Raw genomic sequence first — 12,416 nt, forward strand, 5'->3', positions numbered from 1 at the left:
AGTTGTTCACATAACACTCACTCTGTTGAGAATAATGGTCTCAAAGAACAATAGTGATCCATGGAACTTAATTATAAAAACAATTACAGACATATTTCATTTACTGTGTTTTGCTTTATTGTGTTTCACAGACACATTGTGTGTTTTTTCTTTTCTTTTCTTTTCTTTTCTTTTCTTTTCTTTTCTTTTCTTTCTTTCCTTTTTTTTTTTAACATTTATTCACTTTTTGAGACACAGAGACAGAGTGTGAGCAGGGCAGGAGCAGAGAGAAAGGGAGACACAGAATCCGAAACAGGCTCCAGGCTCTGAGCTGCATAGAGCCCGATGTGGGGCTCGAACTCATGAACCATGAGATCATGACCTGAGCCGAAGTCAGACGCTTAACTGACTGAGCCACCCAGGCACCCCGCGTGTTTTGTTTTTTAAACAAAATGAAGGTTTGTGACAATCGTGCATTCAGCACGTTCAGTGATACCATTTTTCTTTCTTTTTCTTTTTCTTTTCTTTTCTTTTTTTTTTTTTTAAGTAGGCTCTATGCCCAACGTGGGGCTGCAACTCACGACCCTGAGATCAAGAGTCGCACGCTCTACTAAGCCAGCCAGGGGCTCATTTTTTCCCCCGTGTTGGCGCCATTTTTTTCTTTTCTTTTTTTTTTTTAATGCTTATTTATATTTGAGAGAGAGCATGTGAGAGAGAGGGGAGAAGGGCAGAGAAGTGGGGACAGAGGATCTGAAGCAGGCTCTGTGCTGATAGCAGAGAGCCTGATGCAGGGCTGGAACTCATAAACCATGAGATCATGACCTGAGCCGAAGTAACTGACTGAGCCACGCAGGCACCCCGGCACCATTTTTCTAACAACATTTATTCCTTTCACATATCTGAGTCATATGTTAGTAATTCTAACATTATTTCAAATTTTTTTCATTACTTTTATGTTTGTTATGGTGATCTGTGATCAGCGATCTCTGATGTTACTAATGTAATTGCTTTGTTACGTACATTGGTTTTTTAGACATAATGCCATTGCACTCTTAATAGACTACAGTATAGTATAAAATAACTTTCATATGCTGTAGGAAACCAAAAAATTCATTTGGCTCACTTTATTGTGGTATTCACTTTATTGCTGTGGTCTAGAACCAAACCCGAAGTATCTCCGAGGTATGTTAATATTTAGATTCTTCCAGTGTTTAACAGCATTGTCTGTCATACACGAGATGAAATATTTCCCTTTTTTTTTATCCTGAGGGAAAGTGCAGGACAGGTGGCCACTATGTTTTCCAATGAGGACCCTTAGTGCACTTCAAGATTTAATCACCTTCTGCCTGAAAATGGACGGAAGGCTTCCAGCTTTAAAAATGCTCAGGTCTTTCCAGTTTTGCCACCTTTAACCATCGGTACAACTTTCCTTTGTGCTAAAGTCTCCTATGTGCCCTTTGGGGTGGGGGAGGGGAGGAAGGGAGCTTACCAGCCAGCCAGAAGGGCAAGAGCATTCTCCGGTGACGTGATGACATATTCCTCCATTTTGGCAGGGGCATCTCTGCTCACACTGTGGGCCGTGCTTGCCGGGGGGACAAAGATCCTCACAGCTGAGGAATTGAGGTGTGACAAAAGATACCATTACTGACCCAACCACACGACCCTCGGGTTCAGACACAACAGCACCCAGGACCCTAAAACAGATAGCTTTGTCCGTTCGGAATTCTTCATTTCGTTAACATCAAGGTATTAACCACATTGGCTGGAAAGGTCGTTGAGGGGTCACCTAGACCTTTCCTTTCTTTGGGGGTATTTTGTGATGAAACTGTTTTATCTGCTTTTGTTTGTGTGTCTGTTCAAACCTCAAAGGAGACTGAAACACTGGCACAGCCCCTGCTTTGTGTACATATTCCTCATAATTAATCTCCAACAATCTCTTCTTGAAACTGATCGTTTTCCATGACTTTAACCCCCACCCTTTTTCTATGAATGAACTTTCCTCGCTAAGGCTTTGTCTTGTCTGCTCTCCTGTAAAATTGGTCCAAGTTTTCCAAAGCCCATTGTGGCCTTGATAAAAACCCGTAAGAGCAATATTAACAATTAAGTCGTTTGAGATGATCATTCTCCCAAAAACCAGGGCTTTCTAGGCTAATGCAGTTTTTCCTTTAGCTCTACTTTATAGCTATTAATACTGTTGGCAGGAAGTATTTACCTAATCAGCCGCATTTTTTCAAGTTTTAGCTCTGTGATTTACAAGTGTAATTTTCCCAGTAAGAGAATGTTATTTTTCTATATCCTACTTTTTTTTTTTTTTGGCAAATTCTGCCTCTTATTCTGTTTGCTTATACAAGCCACTGAAGAATGTCCTTCATACCAAATAAAGAAAGTAGTGGAGGTTAAGAAGATGCTCCAATTTGATCCAGAAAGAATGAAACTATCTGCACCCACATATCCTACACAGATGTGATACATTTCTTTCATGTTCACAAGGCAACATATGTATCCACAGGCATTAAATAACCCAGTTAAGCTTTTATCATGGACTATTTCCAACATCTTCCCCTTTTTCTCTTTTCTAGGGCACTAAACCCACCCCAACTTTCTCCAGCTAATTAGTTACCACACAAAGCAGAACAGCACGGATCATTACCTATGAGCAGTGTAAAATAAATGCACTTGTCGGGGAATCGAAGCAGATCCTCACATCTGCCCCAGCAACCCCCAAATATTTCCACTCAATGCAACATCCCAGTCCTCTCTGTCTCTGCCCTGCCAGAAGGACAGCATGGAAGCCGGCCCTCCGACTTTGGTTGGGGTCTGATGTTCAAGAGTTAAACAGCAGGAACATCTAGTGGCTGTCACTGCTGATCTCCCCATCTGTGTCTGGAGCCCCGACCTCTCTGTGACTTCAGGCAGCAAGAGAAACAGAAGCACGGGAAGACGATGGTGGCAGCAGCATGAACGGAGAAGGTGAGAGGCCTCCGCCACATTGCGCGGCCCTGTGTCACTTACAAGGCTCCAGTGTATCCCGGCGGGCAGCGGCATTCCCCCGTGACGTGGTCACAGGTGGCTCCATTCTGACACTGGCATCGCTGGCGACAGTCATTACCGTAGGTGCCCTGCTCGCAGCGGTCCTCGCAGCGCCAGCCCCGGAAACCTGCAGCACAGTGGCAAGCCCCCGTGATGGGGTTGCACAGAGCCCCGTTTTTGCACTGGCACCGGCTGCTGCAGTGGGGCCCCCAGTGATCACCGTCACAGGCTGAAGAGGGGGAAAAACAATGGAGGGTGTCAGAGTATGGGTGCGGGTAAGAGCAAGCTCTTCAGAACCCGCTTTCCTCTCCCCTTGACGAGACAGCTTCATGACCCCTTCGCTGCTCCTCCTCAGCTGGACATCGTGGCTCTGACAACAGCCCAGGCAATGCTTCATAAATGTGACCAGCACTAAGTGGGCCACTTCCAATCAGTCCATTGCTCAAGCAGAGCTACGTTTTCCAGCGTCGTGACTTTGCTTGGCCTGTTTCCTGCACCCAGAGTGTTGAGTTTGATGTGGCTAGAGTCAATGGCTAGGGGAGATGTAACTAAATGGGGGGGGGGGGGGGGGGCGGGCGGGGAGAGGAGGCCAGCTACCCAGATAGGAAGGTTCAGCTCATACAAGGGCTTAAATGCACACTAAGGAACTGGATTGCATCTTGAGAATACGGTATTGGCCGTAAAGGATTTCGAACAATGAGAGACAATGCAGATTCGTGTCCTAGAAAGGTCATCTAGCTACATTCTGAGGAAGGGGCAGGAAGGAGCTCACAAGAGGCAGGGAGATGGGGCAAGAAGAATGGCAGTAGATCAGGAAGTAAGTGAGGTTCAGGGGCCTGCCTCAGGCAGTGATCCTGGAGACCAAGAGGGGTCCTGTAGGCAGAGCTACTGTGGAGGGAACCCACCCTGCTATAGGTCTAGGCTGGAGTAATCCAAAAGAAAACTGATCTGCTTTCAAGGTGTCAAAGAATGTGTGGATTGGGAGGTAATCCGAAAAGAGAGAAAATTATTGATACAAATACTTAAATTCACTGGCTTACTGGGGCGCCTGGGTGGCTCAGTCAGTTGAGCATCTGACTTCAGCTCAGGTCATGATCTCCTGGTTCGTGGGTTTGAGCCCCACATCGGGCTCTATGCTGACAGTTCAGAGCCTGGAGCCTGCTGTGGATTCTGTCTCCCTCTATCTGGCCCTCCCCTGCTCATGCTCTGTCTCTCTCTCTCTCTCTCTCTCTCTCTCAAAAATAAATAACTGCTAAAAAAAAGTAAACTGGGGCACCTGGGTGGCTCAGTAGGTTGGGCATCCGACTTCGCCTCAGGTCATGATCTCACCAATCCTGAGTTCGAGCCCCTCACCAGGCTCTGTGCTGACAGCTCAGGGCCTGGAGCCTACTTCAGATTCTGTGTCTCCTCCTCTCTCTGCCCCTCCCATGCTCATGCTCTGTCTCTCTGTCTCTTAATAATAAACGTTTAAAAAATAAATAAACTCAGTAAATTTATTTAAACAGTTAGACAAACATGAAACTGAAACTGGACAGCAAAGGAAAAGACAACAGGCACACGAAACCAGGTAAGACAGTAACAGAAAAGAACATTTGAGAAATAGATTTAAAAGCATAATTCCAAAGGAAAGGAGGAATGACTGCAATTCAAGTCGATAAGCAGGAATAGGGAAGCAGGAAAGGAAAAATTTTCAATCCCAAACCTTCTACAAATTGTAAAGGGGGATGATAAGCAAAACTAACTCAATATGCATTGCCTACCCAGCTGTGCATTTATTTACTAATTAGATGCTATAAAAAACACTAGGGAAGAAGCACCCTGCCTGGAGCTCTTAGGATAAACTGCTTTTATGACTTAAGACACAGTTTCACTTCGTAAAAATTCTGTAACTTTAACAGATCTAGAATCAACCATTGGAAAACAAAACAAACTAGGCACACAGCAAATAACTTAGGAGATGTACAGGATTCACCTTCCAATATTAGAATCAACCTTTCATTTTATAACATCAAAAGGTTTAAATGAATAATTTTGTTTTTAATCAGCATGGCTTCGTTCTCATTACCACCTTAATAAACATACTTTAACGCAATTAAAAACAATAAGAAGATTATTGAATCTAAGGCAGATCAAGAAAGCAATTACCTAAGAATTCACAATCATCTTTTACAAAGAAAGATTAGGTAGTAGTTCTGAGATTTAAGCCTCATTGTTATTCATACAGTTGTTTCCTTTATTGCCTATGGATATGGACACAGAATTTTTTGTTCAATTATAACTCTTTCAATCTAGGAGCTATACTTTAAAAAAAATACACAGTATTTTTTTTAAACCCCCTAGGGTATCCAAGTAGAAAAGAACATACCCTGTTTTTAAGGTAAGTTACACAATCCTTTGTAACTTGTTCCCTGGTTCATCAATCCTAAGAGTAAGGAACAGCTTCATTCCACATAAGCCAAATCCCTTATTCTATAATCTGAACCAGTCGATTTGGTGATTTGGTTCATCACCGTTCTCGTATTATAAATGATCTTATTCCCGAAATGTGAAGGTATCCTTGATCCCACTTCTTGCAAGATTAAATACAACCCTCAATACTTTTACTTATTTTTTAAAAGCTATTCAGGGAGGAGGGAAGATGGCGGCGTAGGAGGACGCTGGGCTCACCGCGCGTCCTGCTGATCACTTAGATTCCACCTACACCTGCCTAAAGAACCCAGAAAACCGCCAGAGGGTTAGCAGAACGGAGTCTCCGGAGCCAAGCGCAGACGAGAGGCCCACGGAAGAGGGTAGGAAGGGCGGCGAGGCGGTGCGCGCTCCACGGACTGGCGGGAGGGAGCCGGGGCGGAGGGGCGGCTCGCCGGCCAAGCGGAGCCCCCGAGTCTGGCTGGCAAAAACGGAGGGGCCGGACGGACTGTGTTCCGACAGCAAGCGCGACTTAGCGTCTGGGAGGTCATAAGTTAACAGCTCTGCTCAGAAAGCGGGAAGGCTGGAGGACAAAGGGAGGGAGAGCTGCTGAGCCCCCGGACGGCAGAGCTCAGCTTGGCGGGGAACAAAGGCGCTCGCCAGCGCCATCTCCCCCGCCCATCCCCCAGCCAAAATCCCAAAGGGAACCAGTTCCTGCCAGGGAACTTGCTCGCTCCGCGCAAACACCCAACTCTGTGCTTCTGCGGAGCCAAACCTCCTGCAGCGGATCTGACTCCCTCCCGCTGCCACAGGGCCCCTCCTGAAGTGGATCACCTAAGGAGAAGTGAGCTAAGCCTGCCCCTCCTGCCCCCGTGCACCTTGCCTACCCACCCCAGCTAATACGCCAGATCCCCAGCACCACAAGCCTGGCAGTGTGCAAGTAGCCCAGACGGGCGACACCACCCCACAGTGAATCCCGCCCCTAGGAGAGGGGAAGAGAAGGCACACACCAGTCTGACTGAGGCCCCAGCGGTGGGCTGGGGGCAGACATCAGGTCGGACTGCAGCCCCGCCCACCAACTCCAGTTATACACCACAGCACAGGGGAAGTGCCCTGCAGGTCCTCACCACTCAGGGACTATCCAAAATGACCAAACGGAAGAATTCCCCTCAGAAGAATCTCCAGGAAATAACAACAGCTAATGAACTGATCAAAAAGGATTTAAATAATATAACAGAAAGTGAATTTAGAATAATAGTCATAAAATTAATCGCTGGGCTTGAAAACAGTATACAGGACAGCAGAGAATCCCTTGCTACAGAGATCAGAGGACTAAGGAACAGTTACAAGGAGCTGAAAAACGCTTTAAACGAAATGCAAAACAAAATGGAAACCACGACGGCTCGGACTGAAGAGGCAGAGGAGAGAATAGGTGAACTAGAAGATAAAGTTATGGAAAAAGAGGAAGCTGAGAGAAAGAGAGATAAAAAAATCCAGGAGTATGAGGGGAAAATTAGAGAACTAAGTGATACACTAAAAAGAAATAATATATGCATAATTGGTATCCCAGAGGAGGAAGAGAGAGGGAAAGGTGCTGAAGAGATACTTTAAGAAGTAATAGCTGAGAACTTCCCTGAACTGGGGAAGGAAAAAGGCATTGAAATCCAAGAGGCACAGAGAACTCCCTTCAGACGTAACTTGAATCGATCTTCTGCACGACATATCATAGTGAAACTGGCAAAATACAAGGATGAAGAGAAAATTCTGAAAGCAGCAAGGGATAAACTGCCCTATCACATAAAGGGAGACCTATAAGACTCGTGACTGATCTCTCTTTTGAAACTTGGCAGGCCAGAAAGGATTGGCACGAGATCTTCAGTGTGCTGAACAGAAAAAATATGCAGCCAAGAATCCTTTATCCAGCAAGTCTGTCATTTAGAATAGAAGGAGAGATAAAGGTCTTCCCAAACAAACAAAAACTGAAGGAATTTGTCACCACTAAAACAGCCCTACAAGAGATCCTAAGGGGGATCCTGTGAGACAAAGTACCAGAGACATCACTACAAGCATAAAACATACAGACATCACAATGACTCTAAACCCGTATCTTTCTATAATAACACTGAATGTAAATGGATTAAATGCGCCAACCAAAAGACATAGGGTATCAGAATGGATAAAAAAACAAGATCCATCTATTTGCTGTCTATAAGAGACTCATTTTAGACCTGAGGACACCTTTAGATTGAGAGTGAGGGGATGGAGAACTATTTATCATGCTCCTGGAAGCCAAAAGAAAGCTGGAGTAGCCATACTTATATCAGACAAACTAGACTTTCAATTAAAGGCTGTAACAAGAGATGAAGACGGGCATTATATAATAATTACAGGGTCTATCCATCAGGAAGAGCTAACAATTATAAATGTCTATGCGCCGAATACCGGAGCCCCCAAATATATAAAACAATTACTCACAAACATAAGCAACCTTATTGATAAGAATGTGGTCATTGCAGGGGACTTTAACACTCCACTTACAGAAATGGATAGATCATCTAGACACATGGTCAATAAAGAAACAAGGGCCCTGAATGATACATTGGATCAGATGGACTTGACAGATATATTTAGAACTCTGCATCCCAAAGCAACAGAATATACTTTCTTCTCGAGTGCACATGGAACATTCTCCAAGATAGATCATATACTGGGTCACAAAACAGCCCTTCATAAGTATACAAGAATTGAAATTATACCATGCATACTTTCAGACCACAATGCTATGAAGCTTGAAATCAACCACAGGAAAAAGTCTGGAAAACCTCCAAAAGCATGGAGGTTAAAGAACACCCTACTAAGGAATGAGTGGGTCAACCAGGCAATTAGAGAAGAAATTAAAAAATATATGGAAACAAACGAAAATGAAAATACAACAATCCAAACGCTTTGGGATGCAGCGAAGGCAGTCCTGAGAGGAAAATACATCACAATCCAGGCCTATCTCAAGAAACAAGAAAAATCCCAAATACAAAATCTAACAGCACACCTAAAGGAAATAGAAGCAGAACAGCAAAGGCAGCCTAAACCCAGCAGAAGAAGAGAAATAATAAAGATCAGAGCAGAAATAAACAATATAGAATCTAAAAAAACGGTAGAGCAGATCAACGAAACCAAGAGTTGGTTTTTTGAAAAAATAAACAAAATTGACAAACCTCTAGCCAGGCTTCTCAAAAAGAAAAGGGAGATGACCCAAATAGATAAAATCATGAATGAAAATGGAATGATTACAACCAATCCCTCAGAGATACAAACAATTATCAGGGAATACTATGAAAAATTATATGCCAACAAATTGGACAACCTGGAAGAAATGGAAAAATTCCTAAACACCCACACTATTCCAAAACTCAATCAGGAGGAAATAGAAAGCTTGAACAGACCCATAACCAGCAAAGAAATTGAATCGGTTATCAAAAATCTCCCAACAAATAGGAGTCCAGGACCAGATGGCTTCCCAGGGGAGTTCTACCAGACGTTTAAAGCAGAGATAGTACCTATCCTTCTCAAGCTATTCCAAGAAATAGAAAGGGAAGGAAAACTTCCAGACTCATTCTATGAAGCCAGTATTACTTTGATTCCTAAACCAGATAGAGACCCAGTAAAAAAAGAGAACTACAGGCCAATATCCCTGATGAATATGGATGCAAAAATTCTCAATAAGATACTAGCAAATCGAATTCAACAGCATATAAAAAGAATTATTCACCATGATCAAGTGGGATTCATTCCTGGGATGCAGGGCTGGTTCAACATTCACAAATCAATCAACGTGATGCATCACATTAATAAAAGAAAAGAGAAGAACCATATGATCCTGTCAATCGATGCAGAAAAGGCCTTTGACAAAATCCAGCACCCTTTCTTAATAAAAACCCTTGAGAAAGTCGGGATAGAAGGAACATACTTAAACATCATAAAAGCCATTTATGAAAAGCCCACAGCTAACATCATCCTCGATGGGGAAAAACTGAGAGCTTTTTCCCTGAGATCAGGAACACGACAGGGATGCCCACTCTCACCGCTGTTGTTTAACATAGTGCTGGAAGTGCTAGCATCAGCAATCAGACAACAAAAGGAAATCAAAGGCATCAAAATTGGCAAAGATGAAGTCAAGCTTTCGCTTTTTGCAGATGACATGATATTATACATGGAAAATCCGATAGACTCCACCAAAAGTCTGCTAGAACTGATACATGAATTCAGCAAAGTTGCAGGATACAAAATCAATGTACAGAAATCAGTTGCATTCTTATACACTAACAATGAAGCAACAGAAAGACAAATGAAGAAACTGATCCCATTCACAATTGCACCAAGAAGCATAAAATACCTAGGAATAAATCTAACCAAAGATGTAAAAGATCTGTATGCTGAAAACTATAGAAAGCTTATGAAGGTAATTGAAGAAGATATAAAGAAATGGAAAGACATTCCCTGCTCATGGATTGGAAAAATAAATATTGTCAAAATGTCAATACTACCCAAAGCTATCTACACATTCAATGCAATCCCAATCAAAATTGCACCAGCATTCTTCTTGAAACTAGAACAAGCAATCCTAAAATTCATATGGAACCACAAAAGGCCCCGAATAGCCAAAGTAATTTTGAAGAAGACCAAAGCAGGAGGCATCACAATCCCAGACTTTAGCCGCTACTACAAAGCTGTCATCATCAAGACAGCATGGTATTGGCACACAAACAGACACATAGACCAATGGAATAGAATAGAAACCCCAGAACTAGACCCACAAAAGTATGGCCAACTCATCTTTGACAAAGCAGGAAAGAACATCCAATGGAAAAAAGACAGTCTCTTTAACAAATGGTGCTGGGAGAACTGGACAGCAACATGCAGAAGGTTGAAACTAGACCACTTTCTCACACCATTCACAAAAATCAACTCAACATGGATAAAGGACCTGAATGTGAGACAGGAAACCATCAAAACCCTAGAGGAGAAAGCAGGAAAAGACCTCTCTGACCTCAGCCGTAGCAATCTCTTACTCGACACATCCCCAAAGGCAAGGGAATTAAAAGCAAAAATGAATTACTGGGACCTCATGAAGATAAAAAGCTTCTGCACAGCAAAGGAAACAACCAACAAAACTAAAAGGCAACCAACGGAATGGGAAAAGATATTCGCAAATGACATATCGGACAAAGGGCTAGTATCCAAAATCTATAAAGAGCTCACCAAACTCCACACCCGAAAAACAAATAACCCAGTGAAGAAATGGGCAGAAAACATGAATAGACACTTCTCTAAAGAAGACATCCGGATGGCCAACAGGCACATGAAAAGATGCTCAATGTCGCTCCTTATCAGGGAAATACAAATCAAAACCACACTCAGATATCACCTCACGCCAGTCAGAGTGGCCAAAATGAACAAATCAGGAGATTATAGATGCTGGAGAGGATGTGGAGAAACGGGAACCCTCTTGCACTGTTGGTGGGAATGCAAATTGGTGCAGCCGCTCTGGAAAGCAGTGTGGAGGTTCCTCAGAAAATTAAAAATAGACCTACCCTATGACCCAGCAATAGCACTGCTAGGAATTTACCCAAGGGATACAGGAGTGCAGATGCATAGGGGCACTTGTACCCCAATGTTTATAGCAGCACTCTCAACAATAGCCAAATTGTGGAAAGAGCCTAAATGTCCATCAACTGATGAATGGATAAAGAAATTGTGGTTTATATACACAATGGAGTACTACATGGCAATGAGAAAGAACGAAATATGGCCCTTTGTAGCAACATGGATGGAACTGGAGAGTGTGATGCTAAGTGAAATAAGCCATACAGAGAAAGACAGATACCATATGGTTTCACTCTTATGTGGATCCTGAGAAACTTAACAGAAACCCATGGGGGAGGAGAAGGAAAAAAAAAAAAAGAGGTTAGAGTGGAAGAGAGCCAAAGCATAAGAGACTCTTAAAAACTGAGAACAAACTGAGGGTTGATGGGGGGTGGGAGGGAGGGGAGGGTGGGTGATGGGTATTGAGGAGGGCACCTTTTGGGATGAGCACTGGGTGTTGTATGGAAACCAATTTGACAATAAATTTCATATATTGAAAAAAAAAAAAAAGCTATTCAGTTTCACTCACTTTCTCTGCTCAACCATCTCCAAAGTTTCCATATCCCTCTCAACTTGTGGGAGCCTCATATGCTAAGTTAAATATTCATTTTTTCTTAATGTATCCTGGGGTATTAAGTGAGCAACACAAAACACAATTTTAGTTAATAATACTACCTTGATAAGGACAACCTGACTGTGTCAGAAGCACTTAGAAAGAAAAAAACATGATGGGTTAGAGTTCTTTCTTCCCACAGTGGCAGTGGGATAATGGTGTGCTGGCACGCATACATTTTATGGAATAAGTTTTACAACATTAGGAGAGGAGTGGGAAGAAAGAAGTCAAGGTACTGAGGGGACAGAACACGTCTCTCTTCTCTCTTGTGATTCCCTTCCACATCCCATCCAACAATTTCTCTCCTAGAAGAGCAGTCAGGGAGAGACCAGTCCTATTTCCTTGGGGTTAGATAAATGCAAAAAAAAAAAAAAAAAACCCAAAACACACACACACACACACACACACACACACACACACACAAAACAAAAACCCTTAAGACACCTCCTCATGATAGAAACAAGTTCATAGCAGAAATTGATAACTATCAGCATCAAAGAAAGGGTTTCAGGCTTTAAAGGAAATATTATCATGCCGACATGGTTAATTTCCTGTCTATATCTAAGCACTGTGGTATGCTTTGAAGTGACAGCTTCTCCCTTTGGAGCTGTGTTTCCCTAACAGGCCATTGATACATGGACCTCACCATGTGAATACTGGGCGCCAACATAAGCGATGCAGGGGCGGGTGGGGGGGGGCATCCACATACAGAAGCGTACAGACAAATAAGCAGGAAACAGAACAAGTG

The 12,416-nt window shown here is 43.1% G+C and overlaps 1 protein-coding gene across 1 annotated transcript in view; it reads right to left on the reverse strand.

Moving 5' to 3' along the window:
- The window catches only part of MEGF10 (multiple EGF like domains 10), a 181,622-nt gene that overhangs the window by 61,597 nt on the left and 107,609 nt on the right, over positions 1–12,416 (reverse strand). The window contains exons 6-7 of the mRNA XM_078451403.2: positions 2,992–3,238; positions 1,469–1,589 (exon numbers count right to left, since the gene is read on the reverse strand). Of these exons, the coding sequence (XP_078307529.2) occupies positions 1,469–1,589; positions 2,992–3,238 (368 nt within the window). The remainder of the gene's footprint in view (positions 1–1,468; positions 1,590–2,991; positions 3,239–12,416) is intronic.

This window comes from Panthera onca, chromosome A1, assembly GCF_046562875.1.
Source record: "Panthera onca isolate mPanOnc1 chromosome A1, mPanOnc1 haplotype 2, whole genome shotgun sequence".
Lineage (NCBI taxonomy): Eukaryota > Metazoa > Chordata > Mammalia > Carnivora > Felidae > Panthera > Panthera onca.